General features: G+C 41.2%; 1 protein-coding gene across 6 annotated transcripts in view; it reads right to left on the bottom strand.

Moving 5' to 3' along the window:
- Positions 1 to 20875, bottom strand: part of MGAT5 (alpha-1,6-mannosylglycoprotein 6-beta-N-acetylglucosaminyltransferase) — a 118999-nt gene that overhangs the window by 63767 nt on the left and 34357 nt on the right. For all 6 annotated transcript variants that reach the window (XR_014557267.1, XR_014557268.1, XR_014557269.1 and 3 more), the window contains exon 2: positions 7438 to 7834. Coding sequence is in view for 3 of the 6 variants with exons in the window: in XM_083707870.1 (XP_083563996.1) it covers positions 7438 to 7678 (241 nt within the window). In the remaining 3 variants the exon portion in view is untranslated. The remainder of the gene's footprint in view (positions 1 to 7437; positions 7835 to 20875) is intronic.

The raw sequence follows: 20875 nt of genomic DNA, 5'->3' as shown, positions 1-20875 counted from the left end.
ACTATTTGGATTATCAGAGCCAATGTCACTTAAAATTAGAGGTGCGGGACATCAACACAGTGATATAAACAAGATTATGACCAGTGTAGCAACTATGTATAGAAAAAGCCTTTAGAGAGCTCCTGCATGTAGTTTGTGAATAAAACGTTTCTATGTGCATGTGTGCATTTGTGCACGTGTGCCTGCTCACACAAATACAGCACTGTTTTATCCAACTAGGCTTTTTCAGGGTACAATTGGTAGGTATTGCTCTTGGGAATTTTACAAATAGGTTTAACATAGTCTTACAGCTTTAGCTTTGCATTTTATTTTACTTCTTTTTGTACACCACAATATTTTTGAAATTTATTTATTGCGTTTATATTCCGCCCCTTCCTGCCAAAGGAACCCAGGGTGGCAAACACATCAATATAATTCAAATATTCCAGAAACAGTTAAAAACAATCACATGCTCTCAACCAATTATTTCAATGTTGCCTGGAACAGTATCTTTCAACCATCAAATGCCTGGGTAAACAGGAATGGGGGGGGGGGGATGACCTCCTGGTAGTCAATAATGAAAAGTGATGAGTGGTGGAAAGTTTCTAAATTCAATAAATAAATAAATGAAACAAATAAAACACAACACATACAAGTGAAGCCATGCATCCCATTTCTGGTACAACTTATTTTTATCTGTGGGCAGCAGCTGTGCCAAGGTTTTGGGTGGCTTTTGGTCTGAGCCACTTAATGAATTAAGTTTTTATTCTTCCCAAAACACAGAGGAACACATGCTCCTGATTCATTAGCTGAATGTGCCTTGCAGCAGAATCATAAAACAGTGAAACCCAAAAGGGCAGTCAGATCATCCCAGGAGAAGGTGCCAAGTGAGTGAAGCTAAAATCATGCTTTTGCTATAGTCAAAATCATCTCATTCCGAACCAGACAGATTGATCCAGTTCTGTCTTATCATATGAAATGCATACGCAAGGAATAGGACTCTGCATCTGATCAATCAAAATATTTGGTCACAGCTGTTCATAAAACATTGGTTTTGTTTCTTTTTAACAGATCAGTAAGGGCTATTGTCGTTTTTCTTCCGCCTATATCTAATATACTTTGAGCAACCCTTGTTCCTATCAATTGAAGTGACATACAAATGTTTAAATAATAGTGCTAGTTACAAAAAGGTAACCGAAGTGCATAATCTATTATTATCAATACCATTTATAGTAATTAATTATGAATTGCCAGGTTGGTTGGTAGTAGCACAAAGGTGAGACGTAGCCTCAGCCTTTACTCAGTCTTATAAGCACAGAAACAAAAAAACATCCCTTGCAAATAGAGAAGCTTGTTCATTTACACAGAGTTTGAACAGGTCTTCAAACATTTGCTTTGCTTTGCCCACCAGTTTTGGCTGTCATCATAAATGAATGCATAATTGTTCACCTTAACACTGACCTCATTTACACATGATGCTAAACTATGATTTGACATCAGGTGCAGGAGTCTTAGTAAAATATTTGGCTCAAGCACTTCCACCTCATTTCTCCCATGCAGTTGGGAGGAGAAATAAAATATGATTCAGTGTTACTTCCTCCAGTTCCTGAATTGTTCTTATGTACTGTGAAGGAAATGGACTATTCTGTTGCAGACTGTACTGTTATATAAAACTACAAATCTTGCATGTAGGTTGATCTGGGGATTATGGAACACTCCTAAGCCTAACCCCTAAGTCTGGGGTTCAAACTGGAAGGTGGAAAACTAACTGAGGTGGATGGCATGTAGCCCAGTGATGGCCAAACTTGGCCCTCCAGCTGTTTTGGGACTACAATTCCCATCATCCCTGACAACTGGTCCTGTTAGCTAGGGATGATGGGGGTTGTAGTCCCAAAACAACTGGAGGGCCAAGTTTGGCCATCACTGATGTAGCCTCTGATTTGGAGTTGGTATTTGACTGTCATAATTTCCATGAAATTGTGGAATGGGAGTCACAAGGTGACACAAGACAGAATAAAGTGAACAAAAAGGAAAAGGAAAATGAGAGACAAAAAGGAAATACCAAAGGTGGGGGGTGGAGTAGGAGGTGGTGAGAGAAAAAGAAAGGACAGACATAGTTAATAACAGAAAAAATGAGAAAGGAAAAGGTAAGGGTGGGGCCAAGAGTGGACTACAGTTTGAGGAGTACCGCAAGGCAATTAACAAGATATAGCTAAAGTATTACAACTTGACAATATTAACTACATCCACATTTTGCTCAACACAGCAATGTTAAGGTCTATGGAAACATTTTCACTAACCTTAAATCACACACACACACACAGTGGCATCTGGTTGGCCACTGCGAGAATGAAATGATGGACTAGATCAGCGGTTCTCAACCTGCGGGTCCCCAGATGTTGTTGGACTACAACATCCCTGAGTTGTAGCAAGGCCCTGAGCTCTGGCCTTGCTAGCTAGGGATGATGGGAGTTGTAGTTCAACAACATCTGGGGACCCACAGGTTTAAAAAGGCTGGACTAGATGATCATTTGGCCAGACCCTTATGTGGTTATCATTGCTCTAGTTCTGGTCTCATAGGTATCCAAATCAACACTGACTTTTGGATTTTGGCATACATAGGGAGACCCTCAGCGGCAGATTCTGAGCCACAGACATTCAGGCTTTTAAACAATGTATGGAGGGCATCACAATGACTATCCCAGGTCAAAAGGGTGCCCTGCAGCAAGATATGGCTGACAAACTGAAAAATCTCTCTTCCCGTCCCGAGTACAATGCCCTTCAAGCTGCTGGCCTGCCATTTTATCAGATATTTGCTATTCATCCAAATCTTCTGTAAGAGAAAAAGGTCTTGGAACTGAAACTTTTTGAGAAGCTGCTGCTCTCTGGCAAAAATGAAGGCTAGTATTTGGTTTTCAGCCAATGGAAAAGGTTGAGCTCACTGTGGTCATTGCCAGCTATTAATATGCAACTTCTTAGCTTTGAAAAACTTTTCTTGTGAAATAAAAAAAATAAAAAATAGAACGTCTGAAACACCACATTTCAACCACAAAGTGGGTGATGTTTCTTTGCCTAAACCACCTAAAGTGACATTTAAAGAAGTTGGGGAGTTCTTGCTGTGTAGTTATAAAAGCCTGATTCCTTATAGCCACTATTGTTGACACTTTGAGTCACCAAAATAAGGAACGGATTGGCAGAGCGGGGCAACGGGTGGGAGGATATGAAATGCATACTTAGCAATTAGGGCTTATTTGCCATAGCAAAAAATAACTCTGTTCCAAAACAGTGGGAAATTGTAGGGTTAATCTTGCTCCAGGAAAAAGTCTTACTATGTGATAATAGCAGTGCCTCCCCATTTTTTGAGATCTAGAACAAGAAGTACCTTCAACTTAAAGAATAGGAAGCTGCCATTGGACTATCTAGTCCAGCCTTCTACAATGACTGACAATGACTCTCCAGGGTTTCTCCAGCCCTACCTGGGGATTGTCAGAAGGTCCTACATATGAGTAGGAGTCCAGCAGAGACACATGCCCGACTGACATGTTCTCTCCCTTCTGGTCGGGCGTTCGCGAGATTCAAAAGCTTTATCCAGCCCGAACATCACAGCGCAGTCGCCAAGAGGCATCAGCACACTTCAGGATCAGCAGAGTATAGGCAGTCAGCGTTCAGACTCAGTAGCCTAGCAATTTGGCTAAACTACGTTTATTTACATATATACACTTGGAGCATAATAACTCAGCTCCTTCCTCTTCAGCATCAGACAGCAAAGAGAAAGAACAAAAGACAAAAATCCTACATCACAGAAACACAGTAATAAAAACATCATATCTCCATCACTTCCCACAATGTGGAATGAAAACATACACCGTCATGTGATAAAACCAATCCCATGACTGCAACACGGGGATCCTAACAGGGATGTCAGAGATTAAACCTGGGACTTTCTGCATGAAAGTAGATGCTCCACCACTGAGCTACAAGCCCTAATGCACTTGGTTTAGTACTATGGTTACCCCACCTCTCCACTGATTTTGTTACACTATTTTGACCAGCAACCCACTTGGCAAACATATTCCAGCAGGAACATGGATATTAGTGAGACAATTAGGTAAGTAGTTATACTAAAGTACATGAAGACATGAAGGGCTTTTAAAAAAAGAATAATTATTTAACTAAAACTTTAGTTTGAAAATGAATGGGGCAGGTAGAAGTCGTCTTAGGTGACATGGTATATCAATCCGCAAACCTTCCCAAGCTTATTTGCATCGAAGCACAGATTACACAATGATATATTTAGAACATTTTGTACAAAGATTGCCATAATAAAAGACAAAAGTGGAAAGGACCTTACAGAAGCAGAAGACATCAAGAAGAGGTGGCAAGAATACACAGAGGAACTATACCAGAAAGAAATGGATGTCTCGTATACCCCAGGTAGTGTGATTGCTGACCTTGAGCCAGACATCCTGGAGAGTGAAGTCAAATGGGCTTTAGAAAGCACTGCTAATAACAAGGCCAGTGGAAGTGATGATATTCCAGCTGAACTATTTAAAATTTTAAAAGATGATGCTGTTAAGGTGCTACACTCAATATGCCAGCAAATTTGGAAAACTCAGCACTGGCCAGAGGATTGGAGAAGATCAGTCTACATCCCAATCCCAAAGAAGGGCAGTGCCAAAGAATGCTCCAACTACCGCACTCATTTCACACGCTAGCAAGGTTATGCTTAAAATTCTACAAGGCAGGCTTAAGCAGTATGTGGACTGAGAACTCCCAGAAGTGCAAGCTGGATTTCGAAGGGGCAGAGGAACCAGAGGCCAAATTGCAAACATGTGCTGGATTATGGAGAAAGCTAGAGAGTTCCAGAAAGACATCTACTTCTGATTCATTGACTATGCAAAAGCCTTTGACTGTGTCGACCACAGCAAACTATGGCAAGTTCTTAAAGAAATGGGAGTGCCTAATCACCTCATCTGTCTCCTGAGAAATCTCTATATGGGGCAAGAAGCTACAGTTAGAACTGGATATGGAACAACTGATTGGTTCAAAATTGGGAAAGGAGTACGACAAAGCTGTATATTGTCTCCCTGCTTATTTAACTTATATGCAGCATTCATCATGCGAAAGACTGGGCTGGATGAATCCCAAGCCGGAACTAAGATCGCCGGAAGAAATATCAACAACCTCAGATATGCAGATGACACAACCTTGATGGCAGAAAGTGAGGAGGAATTAAAGAACCTTTTAATGAGGGTGAAAGAGGAGAGCGCAAAATATGGTCTGAAGCTCAACATCAAAAAAACGAAGATCATGGCCACTGGGCCCATCACCTCCTGGCAAATAGAAGGGGAAGAAATGGAGGCAGTGAGAGATTTTACTTTCTTGGGCTCCATGATCACTGCAGATGGTGACAGCAGTCACAAAATTAAAAGACGCCTGCTCCTTGGGAGAAAGGCGATGGCAAACCTGGACAGTGTCTTAAGCAGAGACATCACCTTGCCAACAAAGGTCCGTATAGTAAAAGCCATGGTTTTCCCAGTAGTGATGTATGGAAGTGAGAGCTGGACCATAAAGAAGACTGATCGCGAAGAATTGATGCTTTTGAATTATGGTGCTGGAGGAGACTCTTGAGAGTCCCATGGACTGCAAGAAGAACAAACCTATCCATTCTTAGGGAAATCAGCCCTGAGCGCTCACTGGAAGGACAGATTGTGAAGCTGAGGCTCCAATACTTCGGCCACCTCATGAGAAGAGAAGACTCCCTGGAGAAGACCCTGATGTTGGGAAAGATGGAGGGCACAAGGAGAAGGGGGCGACAGAGGACGAGATGGTTGGACACTGTTCTCGAAGCTACAAACATGTGTCTGACCAAATTGCGGGAGGCAGTGGAAGACAGGAGGGCCTGGCGTGCTCTGGTCCATGGGGTCACGAAGAGTCAGACACAACTAAACGACTAAACAACAACAATATTTAGAAACTGGCAAATGAACATTTCCAAACATTCAGTGGTCTCATTAACAGCCCCAAGGTGCAAACTGTATGCCACGAAGGAATTTTAGCTGCAATATATGTTCAAGCAGGGAGGAGGAACCTTTAGCCTTCCAGATTTGCTGAACTACAATTCCTACCATCTCTTGACTATTGACCATGCTCGCTGGAGCTGATGGGAGTTATGGAGTACAACACCTGGTAGGCCACAGGTTTCTCACTTGTGGTTAAAGGAAACAATTTGGGGCATTCCACATATTTCATTTCAGTAAAAGCAGATGTGCCACTGAATGTATAACCAACTGAGAGCTGCAGTTAGTTTTACCTCTCTTGTGTGTGTATCAGTGATGCATGCAAATGTGCGTCTAAATTTGCCTGATGCATTATAATTTTAGCAGAAAATCTTAGGTGTATATTTGAAGCCATAAAGGGTGAATCAGACCATTGGGGGTGGGGAGCAAATTTAATTTATTATATCAAAAGCATTCTCTTAACAATAAAAATGTAAGGACAGCCCTTTTGGATCAGACCTAAAGCTCACGAATACAAGCATTCTATTCTTACAGTGACTAAACAGATGGTTAGGTAAAGGGACCCCTGACCATTAGGTCCAGTTGTGCACGACTCTGGGGTTGCGGCACTCATCTCGCTTTATTGGCCGAGGGAGCCGGCGTACAGCTTCCGGGTCATGTGGGCAGCATGACTAAGCCTTCTGGCAAACCAGAGCAGCGCACGGAAACGCCGTTTACCTTCCTGCCAGAGCGGTACCTATTTATCTACTTGCACTTTGATGTGCTTTCGAACTGCTAGGTTGACAGGAGCAGGGACCGAGCAACGGGGGCTAACGGGACTAACCATATGGTTACATGTCTATAAAAAGCCCACAAGGTTCAACAAGTATTTGAAGACAGATAAAGAAACCTCAGTGTTTTTTCTCTTCCTGTAGTTCTCTAAAACTGACTCCCACTTTACCTGTCTTCCTGCCATCATCTAATTCCCATTCATGCCATCATATATCCTTCATAGCTAAATGTGTCAGATAACTAGGGTGACATGGGTTCAAATCAGGCTTCCTCTACCTCGGCCCTTCAGATGTTTTTTGGCCTACAACTCCCATGATCCCTAGCTAGCAGGACCAGTGGTCATGGATGATGGGAACTGTAGTCTCAAAACATCTGGAGGGCTGAGGTTGAGGGCTCAAATCCTGACTCAGCCACAAGAAGCTCACCTGGATAACCCTGGACCAGTCTCTCTCAGCCTAAACTACCTTATATGGATGTTGTAAGGATAAAATAGGGAAGAACCTTGCATCCTTTCTTTTTTGGGGGCTCCTAACAATGAGGGAATGTGCTTGAATGGGTCAACTGACATTGGAGATGAACTAGAAAGGATTGAACTTGGTCTCCAAATAATTCTTGTTACAACAGCAGCCCCTGGACAATGTCTAATTGTTTTAGGAAGCCTACTCACCATACGCAGTCATCGTACCAACATATGGTCCATCCACCACGTTCCTATTCTCTTCCGCCAGTGCTTTTATGTATCTTTTGCTGAGGTCCAGTATTTGTTCACGAAGCACCGAACTGCTTTCGTGCTGAGTCTTCTGTTGGATTGTAAAATGCAGCAGCATCATTCCCCAAATGAAGCCAAAGGTCACCAGAAAAAAGCCAAGTTTCTGAGAGGACAACTTCCATGGAGTAAAAAATGCCATGGCTGTTCAACCAGCTCTGGAGTCAACTGGAAAAGGTTTGAAAAGTCCACGCCAATGTCTCAGTTCATAGTCCAGGCAGGTAACAATCAAAATTCCGGTGCTATTCACTCTGGCTCCTTAGTCAACATATTGTTGCTATTCAACTCCATCCTGCTGCTGCAAGAGAAAAGGAAACATATCATAATTTAGAGTAGCGAAAATACCCACCAAAACTCTTCAAAGCTGTTTTCATGTTTATAATTCCCCATTGCCAGCCTTGGAAAGCAGGACAATGTGCTTTCTTGGTAAATTGTTATGAATCAATATTTTATGACACAAGTGACCATAGAGTCCAGGAAACATTTGGGAATGGATCAAGAAATGTGTATTTAACAGATATGGTCCCTGGGCTGATCTTATCACCTGATGTTCTATAGTATATGTGCAAGACATTACATTTGGGACAGAAGAGCTGTTAGCATCCATCTGTCTCAAGAGACAATGGAGTACGATTCCAGGGGGTAAAATCAAACTGCTGTGTTAGCAGCACCTAAGTGACCACCCTGGGGCGCATGCATGGGCAGTGTGTATGGAGGTGCTGGGCTGCCCAGATGACAAGATCCCCCTCTTGGCCTTGCCAATGTGGTTTAAAGGAAAGCAGAGCAGTACATTTGGCACCAGCTTGGCCACAGAAGTTGCTGGAAGGAGGCATACAAGGCGCCATCCAACAATCTTAGGGTTGCTACGCTGGATTTGTGTATAGTTTACACCTTAGCCTTTTGTTCTCCTGAATATATCCTGCAAAGCAGCAGAGGTTTAGGATCAGAGTCTTCCTTATCTGAGATGGGCTACCTTTCCAGGCTGACCTTCAATTCCCTCTATAGTATGTGCAGAAACTGCCTTCTTGACCACTGGATCCACTACTGGTCTCTTCCACTCAATCCTCCAGAGCCTGTTTTTGCATGTAGGGGAAGTCCCTAACTCATTGAGGGTTTGAGACCCATCGGCTACCTTCACCTGATTTAGCTGGTCTGGTTTGAAAGGTAAAAGTAAAAGGTAAAGGACCCCTGGATGGTTAAGTCCAGTCAAATCTGACTATGGGGTGTGGCACTCATCTCCACTTTCAGGCTGAGGGAGCTGGCGATTTGTCTGCAGACAGCTTTTCCGGGTCATGTGGCCAGCATGACTAAATCGCTTCTGGCACACGGAACACCATGACGGGTACCAGAGCGCACGGAAATGCCGTTTACTGCTGGTTTACCCAGGGTATGGCTGCTGTTTCAGGCTGACAGGTTCTAGGAGCCACAGGTGAGAGCTGAGTGCAGGGTGGGGACAAAAGGTGGGACAAACTATCCCAGAAGGAGCATGATGTGTTCCCTACCAAAAGTACTACCCCTCCCCTAACAGAAGTATTCAAGCACAACTTATGCATCCATGCACAGCTGCAGTGTTGCTACATGCACATCCCCACACCATCCTTAGCCAACGGGTCAACGGTCAGCGATGACAGAAGTCGTGGCTGAACAGCATGTGGAGACCTAAGACTAGGGAAGAATGGTGTAGATAATTTGGAAAAGAAAGTTGTTTCCAGTTTCATCCTGTGATATAATGGAAATATAGTTTAAGCTTATCTTTTCAAAGAACACGCACAGCCTAAAATCAATGAGTGACTTCCACGAATAATTAGTTCACATTTTGTTAATCATTTGCTTATATAAGATTAGTAGGATGGTTTATTGTCAGTCCTCTTGGCGGAGACGGCGGCATCCAGCTGATGACTTCAGATGTCACCGAAGTGCAACAAATTGTTAGCTGTTATTGTATTTTTACTGCCAAGGAGAGGGAGAGATACTTGTGGGATTTCCTGCCTCAGCTGCCAAAGCAAATTGCACCTTGAGTCCCAAAGTGCAAGGGCAGTGGTGGGGAGAAAACCATTTGCTGCTTCACCTTAGGCTGCAAGATTAAGTGATCTAGAAATGCTCTCAAATACAGAAAATGAAGAGTTCTTGGGTCAATCCTGTTCCCCCACCTATACATCATAAAAACAGCTGTTCTCCCACATCTCCTCATGGACAGCCCTCATATAGTCACACTCCATTCTTCTCAGGCTGCTCTTGCAATGTTACATGCTGAAGTCCTTCCCTTCTTAATGTCCGATGGTACTCCTTTATACGGTGATAGCTGCCACCTCCAACTTTCTAACAAAAACCTCTACTGTAAATGATTAAAAATATACTATGCAGAGAGATGAGAGGCAGATGGACTGAAGGAGGCTAAGCTCCGAGTGCTAGGGTCTATACCTTTCATGCACACACACACACACTTCCTCCCTCCTAAATAGACATGTATGAGAACTGACAAGGGTAGACGTTAAGATAATGCAACATGAAATCACTTTTAACCTTGAGCAAGCAATGTAGTTCTATTTTCGGGGCAGGGGGCGGGGAGAAGTCTCCTTTGTGCTTGGAGTGCTGCTGAACAGGCCTGTGGCAACCACCCATGATTCTAACAGATACAGGAGTCCTTGGTTGCACTGAGCATCTTGAAACCTCTCCAACTTTCTGTCAAGCATGCCATCTTACACAGCTTAGTCCCACAGAAATGAATCCATCAGCAGACACTTTTCTCATGGTGTGATCAACCATTTTTCTTTTTTCTTTGCTTGTCCCTGAATCATCATTTGTGTGAAGATAAATGGAGGCTTTAAAACAACAGGCGCTCCAGAGCCTCTCACTATTTAATATCCTGTTTACAAAATCTGAACAGAACCTTCCCAAACTTATGGTCAGCCTTTAACTGGCCAGTAACAACAACAACAACAACAACAACAACAGAATAATAGGCAGGAATGCCCTTTCAACTGCCCCCTGAAAAACACTTCACCTGCCCCAAATGTTTTCCCTTCGTCTTCTAGATTTGAAGAGTTGGCAGAAGCTGACTTGAGGGCAAGTGATTCCTATTTTCAGGATGTCATCTCAGTGGGGATTGTAGTCTCATGATTTTCCATGTGACATTCAAGTAGGGTTACAATGCCTTGTTCTGGATCTGCAAAAACTAATTTGGTCTAGTAGGTCCCATCTGTGATATGGAAACCATAGGGCTTTTTATATTGCTCTATCACTCACCAACTACTACTACTCTACTCTGCTGAAAGGTGCTAACATAGAGTCTTCCCATCATCCGGCAATGCAGGAAAGCAAAGAATGGGAATGGCCTGCAACTTCTGCTGTGATGCAATGTCATGGATTAGAGGGAATGTGTTGCTGGCAACACACTTTTCAGCCTGCCTGCTACTTCTTCCCACTAACTCCACCTCACCAATGGAAAAGGCTGCAGAAGTGATGCACTTACCTATTTATTGGTCCACAGATATAAAGTAAGTCAGACTTGCTGGCTTCTGGAAAAGATGTTTGGCTACCAAGCTGAAATTTATGGCTCCCTGGATAACACTTGTTTTCAAGTGTGCCAGGAAACCCTGAGATTTACAGTAGCTATCAGGGGTTTACCCATGGGGCCAAACTTTTCCAAGTTATACTTTTCCTTCAACATACCGAACACTTCCAGAACCCTTTGTAGGATAAAGTAGCTCTTCAGCATACATACATGTTGATGTGGAAAGCGGTCCTACAACTACTGACAGTTCTGTGAGTTTTGTTCATGAAATAAACAATACTCCACTAAGATTCTAAACAAATACCCCAAATTTGATTTAAACTAATAATTATAATCAGATTGACAGCATAACATAGCATATGTCTGAGACGCAGCTGGGTATCTGTATAGTTACTAAACTGATATAGCTCCTGGGGAAAAGTTAAATTTGTTGGGCTATGATGTGTGTAGACAAAAGCCTCACAATAACTCCCAGAGACAGTTATATGATAGTCACCGTGGAGCTACTTGAACCCCCTTTTTCCCTGCTGCTCTTGATTTGCTTAACCACCTGCCCATATGAATTTGGAGCCAATGTTTTCTTCAGAGCTTGGTAATATGGCAATTAAAAATCATCATGAGCCTCGCAAACCGATCAACTCTTGTGAGAGCTTAAAATAAAGAACTGAGGAAGAAAGGTAAATAAATTCTGTTTTTATCGCCCTAAGGAACATAGGAAGCTGCCTTTTACAAAGTCCGACTATAAGTCCATCTAACACATTATTGTCTACACTGTGAGGATAAAATGGAGAGGGGGAGATCCATGTATGCCAAGTTGAGGTCCTTGAAGGAAAGTTGGAATATAAATGTAATAACATAAAAATAAAATAAATGAAGGTTTATAAGAAGGGGGGGGGGTTCTTCGTGAATTCTGATAAACACAAACAAGATGAGGAAATTCTCGCTAGACCAGAGTGGATTGTCCTGGAACAAGGATGCTGGGGCAGTGCCCCTAGGGAGAAGGAAGATTGCCCAGTTCAGGAAGTGAACACCTGGTGGAATGTAACGCAAAAAAGCAGGAGACATGCTGTGTATTTGGAGCTACAAAATCAACTCCATCCCCTGATCTTGGACACCAATTCTCAGTCAGAGGAGCAAGTACAGTGCAAGGTTGAACTAGACGGGGTCCCTTCCAACTTTACAATTCTATGAAACACATGTAGCTGTGGGTAGATATTTTCAGTGATAAAGTTTGGGGGAGGGGGTAGATTCATCTCAGAAGTGCATCTTTTATTGTTATGAAATCTCCAGGGAAAAAAGTATTTAACATGCCATGGGACTCATTTGTGGGGGAAAATTTCTTCCCTTCATTTTATAACATTTATTAATCAGAAAATTAAAACAAACATTTTACTGGTCAAGTTCCACACTTTCCCAACATTTGATGGTTTTGCCAAAAAACAGCAACGGAAGCCAACTACCTAAACCAACATGACAGTCTTGAAATTTTTCAAAGGAAAACAACCACAACACAACCCTGCCAAAACTGACATCAATTTTAAAAGGGGGCAGGAGAGGAAATCAGCCTACACAAACCCTGTTTACATAATTAATGCTTGAGCTACCAAGCATAGCCATAATTTGTGGACCTCTGATTAAGTCTTGGGTTGTAAGGGATTCAATATCAGCATGGTAATATAGAACAAGGAAAATTGTATGGCCCTGAGCACCCAGTTCTTGTTAAGCCATTTTATTTCCACACAACACGTATCTGTGGAACAGGGATTTTAAAAAACAACAACATAAAAAACCCACCCACCACTGCGACATATACTATTTTCTAAGGATGAAGATCAAGTACAAAGCCACAGGCACTATAGTGATACAAGATAGAACAGTGTTGTCAAAGCTGAACAATAGTGACAATAAGATTAAAGACATTGAAGACTGGTTAGAGATGCAAAAGAATAATATAAAAAGATGCAAAGGCTTGAAAATGAGTGAAGGACACATTCATGCCATTGTTAGAGATAACTCACAGCTAAATTTGTAAGAAATCTCCAACTCCAACTGAGTTGGAGTTACTGGAAAATCTGTGATTACGTTAGTTTCCTGTTGATTGAGCATTCAAATGAAATGGTTAAAATGACTCTTGAGTTAATACTCAGAAGTAGCTCTACATATTTAAGAAGCAACAGGTCAACAAGAAAGATGGCCCAGGTGAAAACTGTTCCGTTCAAAATCCGAGGAATTAAGAATATGGTATCTACATGTCAAATACTGTGACAGTTAAGAACTTTGGATACAACTAAGCCAAAGTTAAGTGTTCTCAACAAAAGGAATACAGTATGCACCATATCCACAAGTCTCCCACTGAAACTCTTCCTTTGGCAGAGGTAGGATGCCTCTGAATGCCTGCTGCTGGGAACCACAAGTGAGGAGAAAGAATACTCCTGCACTTAGGGCTTGCATATGGACTTCCTGAACTAGATAGCTCACTGGCATCACCCAGCAGTCTCTTCTTCTGTTCTTAAATCAACAGGACTTTAAAAGATCTTACTGTATGTCCATTTTAATTAACCATCAAAAGCTGAAACAAAAAAAATTCCTTCCAGTAGCACCTTAAAGACCAACTAAGTCAGTTCTTGGTATGAGCTTTCGTGTGCATGCACACTTCTTCAGATACACTGAAACAGAAGTTTCCAGACCCTTCTATATAGTGAGAAGGTGGGGAGGGGTATTACTCAGAAGGGTGGTGGGAATGGGTGATTGGCAGATAGCTGTGATGAGCCTGTTGACGACTCTTAAGGATACTGGAAGGAATTTTTTTTTGTTTTGACTATGGCAGACCAACACGGCTACCTATCTGCATCAAAAGCTGTTCCTTAATAAATCCTACACCCGGGCTAGAAAAAGCCATTCAAAGGCTTTGATCTAAAAATATCTACCAATCTGCATACTATATATATAATATAAAAAAAGAAAACAATTGTTTACCTTAGTGTTAGCCCTACTGCTAAAGTAACTGATCCTGTTCCATAAGATTAAAAGAAGCACTAACAGCAATTTTCTGCCAACTGAGCCTTAGCTTTGAGCTGCTCATGACGCCTCCACAAAATAAATATTTAAAAGAGAATCTTATTACACAGGTCTAAAAATAAATTGCATTTATGTTTTCTACCAACTGTAAACAATTTCATATAAAAAGGATGCTTAATTTAATTTATTTCAGAAGAGTGCACCAGAAGCAGATGACATAATATGCTCTTTTTTCCATCATATGCAGGGCAGATTTGCAGAGCAGAGAGTACATTACATGCCACAAATCTGGTTAACAGTACTTTAAGTACTTGGGTGGCCTCATCCTGAGATATGCTCAGTAGATACGACTTCAATCTAACCCAAAATGTAAAATGTTAAGATATATACCGGTACTTATTATAGACACTCTCTCTCTCTCTCTCTCTCTCTCTCTCTCTCTCTCTCTCTCTGCCAGACTAATTTAACTCTTCCAAAAGCTCCTAACAATCGCTATGTGGATATGAGGAAAGCAAACTCACAAGTGCAGCTGGTTTTCAACTACACCAAATGGCGAGGTGTTTTCACCTATGAACCTGCTTCCTGCATGTTCAACCAATTGATTTCAATCCCTCAATCAGCTATTTCAGCTCATGGATTCACTTTACTTAATTTCTAAGCAACCCAATCATTTTAATGCATATGTCGCAGGGCAGGGAGGGTGGTCGTTCCTACCATAAAGCTACCCTCATTTTGTCAGTGCAACCTGGAGAATGGAGTGTGGCAGAATACATGCCTTGCCTGCAGAATGTCCCAAGTTCAATCCCTGGCCCAGAACTCTGGAACGGCCGTTGCCATTAAGCATAGATAATACTGAGCTAGATGGAACAATGGCCTGACTGTGCAAAGCAGCTTCATTCGTTTGCCTGCTGAGTCATCACCACATCCTTCCTTCATCATTGCCCAGCCTTGCAGAAACAAGAGATAGCTGTACTCCTACCCAGATAAATTGCTACAATACACAGCCTCTCCCTACTATCATAATGAAAGGCATTTCACTTGAATATAGGCACCTTGGAGGGCTGCCACCAGGCTCATGGCTCAACAGCACTCAGGCTCACCCAGATTCATAGTTTGCAATACAGCTTCCATGCAGAAGGCTTTTATGCGGCCTTCATGGTTTGTACTGAGCAGCCAAAATGATGCCATCCGGGTGCTGCTGAATTCCCAACACCCATCAGCCCCAGTCGGCAATGGCCAATGGTCAGGAATGATGGGAGTTTTAGCCCGACAATATCTGAAGGACACCGTGTTGGCTACTCTGGTTTATGTGACTGTACAGGTTTCTTTCTTTTCTCCCTTTGCATCCTCTGACATGCCCCGATGAGGAATATCTTTAACTCTGACCACTTTAAAATTCTACATAATACCACAACTCTATTTTGGCTTGCTGTCTGTCCTTAGAAGCTACTCATATCACAACATATACACAGACACAAACACACAAACACAGAGGGTGAGTAAATGAAACTTTCAGATCAGAATCTACTTCCTCTTCCCCTACTCTACCAGCTTCTATTACATGAAGTTTAAAGAATTACCTGTTTTGGCAACAGCGAACCATTTTGACAGCCTCTCTGATTTTTCTAGCTGATATCATTAACTACAAAACAGAGCTCCTCCATTTCCCCTATACTGGCACTCTCCCCAGACTGCCAGACAGTTTAGGGAATAAGCAGAAATCTTTTACTGCCTTAGGAAAAAAATTGAATCAAGTAGGAAAGAAAATTGATTTTAATGACTAGCTAGCTGGATGAAAAGCTACTCTTCTCAAAACAGCACTTCCCGGGCTCACTTACTGCACAGTTTGGAATGAATTTTACACCAACCCGAGGATTCCTTAAGAGTGTAATCAGTTGCTTCTACCTGCTAATATAAATTAGTTTACATCTTAAGCATAGCTACATTAGGAGCAAGCAGTACAGACCAAAGTTGATGCAGATGCCACCCAGGGCTTACCAGTACTGTGCAAACCTGGAGGCTCCTGGGGAGCAGCAAAGCTCACAACCACTTTTACTGCTCCTTCCTGGTCTTTTTTTAATATATACTCCCTGGCTTTGCTGAACTATGCCAAGGTTTGGCTTAGCATGTATTCCAAACTTGGGTTCATGGTTAAGATGTGTCTCACTAACCAGGTTCTGTAGCCAAGATTTATTCAGTAACCATTACTGAACTCATCAAATACAAATGCTTTGTTTCTAAAGGAAACTTAAGTGCAGCTTTTGCAAATATCATTTATGCACTGCACTTAAGAAAACATCGTGCAGCTGGTTTCAGCATTCCTAACTGGACAGAAAAGTGCTGTGGACATTGGTGCCATTTCGAAACCAGCATGAGTGCAGTGCAAACATGAGACAGAGAAAGGGAGAGGCTGAGAGAGAGTAGGCAAGCTTAGTTGTTGCTAGAGCAGAACCTGAAGAAGCGGAGTTGGACTCTTTAACATCCTTAGTGACTAGCTCTATCCAACCCCAGCCTTTGATTCCAGTACCTCATCATCAGCATAGATTAGAAGTCCTGTAGCAACAGTCTTTTCCTGCTGTCCTTCTTCCAAGAGCTCTACTCATTCATTTCCGTAAACAATGCTTCATGTAAGATCTCATTTCAATTTTTACATTAACGAGATAACTTAAAGAGAGTAAAATATTTATTGGCATCTCTGGCAAGAATAATTTCTCATTCATGCTGTTACGCTGACAATACTGTTAGTTTCACATGCCCAAGTCAGTCTGCATTAACTACCGATAACTTCAGGAAGGTATTGCAATAGAAAGTTACTGGTAATAAAGGTTTGGATTTAAGCTTCACAATCTATGGTTTCAGATGGCATCTGAATTGATCCAGAGGTAATGGCCTGGAGAAAAATGATTACCTGTTGTCCGGGAGTAGCCATTTAGTTAATAATTCCAATGAAGCTAGATAATTTAGCTGCCATTCCATTGCTTAAAAGTCCTGTCCCTGACCCTGCTCTCTGCACTGACAAGAGAAATGGTGAACTAGTTCAATAATATGTAAGTCAAGAAGTATAGCTGGGGCTGCAACTTCCAATCCCTACAATTTGTGTCAAAGGGGAGGAGGGGAGGCAGCACTCAAGCCAAGCTATTAATTACCTTGTTAAGACTGAAACTCTAGATACAGGAATAGATATTAAGGAGTCCTCTCAAAGAGGCAACATTTCCTGCACACCCTTTGATAAAATGCAGGGAGACCTGTAGCTCAACTCTCTAGTTGCTCATGCCTTTTGCCCTGCAGTTTGCAAGCAAAGTCATAGTGTTTTTTTAAAGAATCAAAAATTTCCATAAGAAGATATCAAACAATTTCATGTGCAACAATACATTGCCTCTTGATAGTTGCAAAGTCTAGACACAGGGTACTTGCTATTATTATTATTATTATTATTATTATTATTATTATTATTATTATTGTAATGCTTTATACAAACACTGAAGTCCTGATGAAACTCATGGCCGCAAAAAAATAATTATTATAATGAATATATCTGTTTAAAAAACTAATACACTAAAAAGATCATTCCTGAAGATCAATTACAACACAGATTATTTATTCCCTGCTTCCAAAGGAATATCACAAAAACCAACACAATACCAGTGGCCATTTTTGCCTGGGAAAATAAAAACTTATTTCCCTGGAATCCAAAAGATGGCAATGTCTGCATTAGGTGAGCCACTCTTGGGACAGCATTCTACAAATGGACTGCTGCTGAATCGTGACAGTCACCTAACCTAAATATGTTAACCTCCACTCCAATATGGTTTGGATAATTCTCATGCACACAACCAGGTGGCCATTTTTAGGGGCTCAAGTTTCACTTTCCACACATAGTGCTTCGCAGAATAATACAGGCAAAGATGCAAGCAGGTTGCCATCAAAAGCTGTACATTCACCACCCATGTTGACTAAGAATCCAGAACCAACACTAAACTGAATAAGATTGGTGTAAAAGTAGCAGCGATGCTTATACATGAACTTGAAAAAGAGCCTTAATCTGTACAGCCAAATGACTAAGCAATTAGGTAACAGGGCCACTCTCCATGCAATTTGTTAATTTTTCCAATGGCATTTCACCACACTAGAAAGGGACTCCACCCATTTAGGAAAGTTAATTATTTAATGCAAATGATTGTTTGGCAGCAAGAGTTTATTGAACAGAGTTCCATAAACTTAAGGGCAAATCATAAGGCAATGTAATAACAGGAGCAAAGATCCCTCTTTTAGGGTCAGGCAAAAGGCAGATAAAGATCGACTTTTATATCTTTTTTTCTAATACAACAAAGTATTATCTCTCTAAATTCAGCTGCTGGAAGAAAGAAAGCTTACTGTACAACCAGAAATAGATTTGTGTGCCAACAAATCAATAACTTACTTTTGTTACTAGAAACAAATTCCTGGGTTCAGATGTGCTCAGACCCACCCACTATCCATAACCTGACTCTTGCTGCTGGATCTCAAGTTTCTATTTAAAACAAACCTGAAAGTCTACCCACTTCTGCCCTAGTTAATCAGATCAATGAGACAACTGGAAGCTTTTATCAAGGTCAATGACTCTCACCTGACCTGTGAATTCCTGTGCATCTTCTTCTTCTTGGTCTAGAGCTGGGTAGCAATTTATAGAATGAATCTTTGACTGACAGCCCAGAGGACCCAGGGTCAGGAACCTGTTGCAGACATGTACCTAAAATCTCTATATCTGCAGGAGGTTAGCCTTTTATAGCAACAACTCTAAAGCTTACAGATGGAAAGCCAGTGATTGCACAGTACAGCAGAGTATTCTTATCTGCACACGGTAGCCAACTCAGTAATCACCACAAAAAAATCTGTACACCATTACTTCCTCAAATAAAGAAGCTTGCATACAATGCACTTGCAGACCTCTCATTTTAACACAGATGGATATGAAAACCAAGAGACTTCCCACAAGTCAGTATCTAAATATTAGAACACAGTGAATTTTTGCTCACATAGGAAACACCAATTCTCAGCTTGTATGTAAAGCATACTTATATACTTTGATTTACAATTTTGTAGAGCAATTCTGTCAGCAGTTTCTTGTTAAAGTAGATCATATTTCATTTACTGGAGCAATACCATCAACTCTTAGCCTAACATACCGGGTACATAAACATAATAAGCAAGTTCTAGTTCTCAGGAGCTGCATTTTCAGTGCACTTCTCAACTGATAATTTTCCTTGACTTTACATTCTCCTGAAACTGTTGAGATTCCTGCATTGTAAAGAGTTGGCCTAGAAGCTCCCCAGGTCCCTTCCAACTCTACAATTCTATGATTCTATGAAATAGTGTTGCAGCTTAAAATTTCACAACTTGATCCTCAACATGTCTAGTTGAAACTTAGTGGAAATTGTTTTAGTGGGACTTAGTAACAATGTTTAAGATTGCACCCTTAAAATGCAACTTTGTGAACAGATTTTTTCAATTCATACTTGGTTAAAATCTTCAAGGCAAGGATGTTCAGAGGCATCAGATTTTTCAATGGAAGAAGCTTGAGAGTCCATACCAGTGCCAGATTTATGTATAAGCTAAACAAGCTATAGCTTAGGGCCTGGCTCTCTTGGGGCCCCACAAAAAAATGTAAAGGGAAAAAAACCACTGGATGTACATTTCCAAAATATAAGATAAAAAACAAATAAAATAAAACCTACATGCAGATAGAGTGTTTTGTGTTGTGTAGGTTCCTATGATGTAAGTAATGGGCCCCGCCTGCTATATAAAGGGCCCCGTTACCTTCAGTAGCTTAGGGCCTCATCAAACCTAAATCTGGCCCTGGTCCATAGTCACAGATCTAAACAAAGCAAACCAAAATTACACCGAATAAAATGATTCCTTAGTTTGAATCAACTGGAATACACTCCTGAAATTGCTGCCAGTGACTTTTTCATATTCAGGAACTGAATTAAGGGTTGGGGTGAATTTCCTTTGCGGGGAATTGGTCATAAGTGACTTCACAAAGGTTTCAACCCTGAACATTTTCAGTGAAGATAATTTTGATTTGTAAGATAGAAGGCTTAAGTTAAAGCCATAATGAAACCTCAACACTTGCTAAAACACCTTGAACCATAATTTACTTTGTACTGGGCATTTTTATAGGTCTGCTGTAAAGATCAACACTTGGAAGATTGCTTTAAGTGTTTAATATCCCCCCATTGCTTTTTTTGTAATGATAATTCCAAAACTATTCATTCTCTATACATGAACTATACATGAACCACATAACCTCAAGACAGATGGATTTAGTCTAATTTATAATATGTATCATTATTGACATAAAATAGAAAACTAATCAGTGGTAGTGGCTCTGCTTGAATCCTAACTAATATTTTTTAATGCAGAGTTAACACTGCCACCCACTGTAAGTGGAACTGATCAATACTGCACTTATTTTATTTTGCTTTGGGGAGGGGGTTCTTCCAGTTTTATACCCATCAGTGGCATTTCAAGTATTTTCTTTGCTTTGCTTTTGAAAGATAAACTACTAATTATATAAATGCATAGCATATATACCCCAGTGGTTCATGCTCTTAGATGAGAAGTATTCATCTTGCATTGGAACATTGTAATTAAGGCATTAATTTCTCTTCATTGATGCTTGTTCACCTTTGTCCATTTTCTCCCAGAACTCCCTTGACACATACAACCTATGAACAAATCCTCACAACACATGCCTCTTTCTAAGTGGAATGTTATTTTCACAGCTCCTGCTTATCTAAACAGAATGCTGATTACTTTAACAGAAGA

This window comes from Podarcis gaigeae, assembly GCF_964106915.1.
Source record: "Podarcis gaigeae genome assembly, chromosome: 1".
Lineage (NCBI taxonomy): Eukaryota > Metazoa > Chordata > Lepidosauria > Squamata > Lacertidae > Podarcis > Podarcis gaigeae.
The sequence above is the reverse complement of the archived record's forward strand: the minus strand, read 5'-3'. Positions and strand labels throughout refer to the sequence as shown.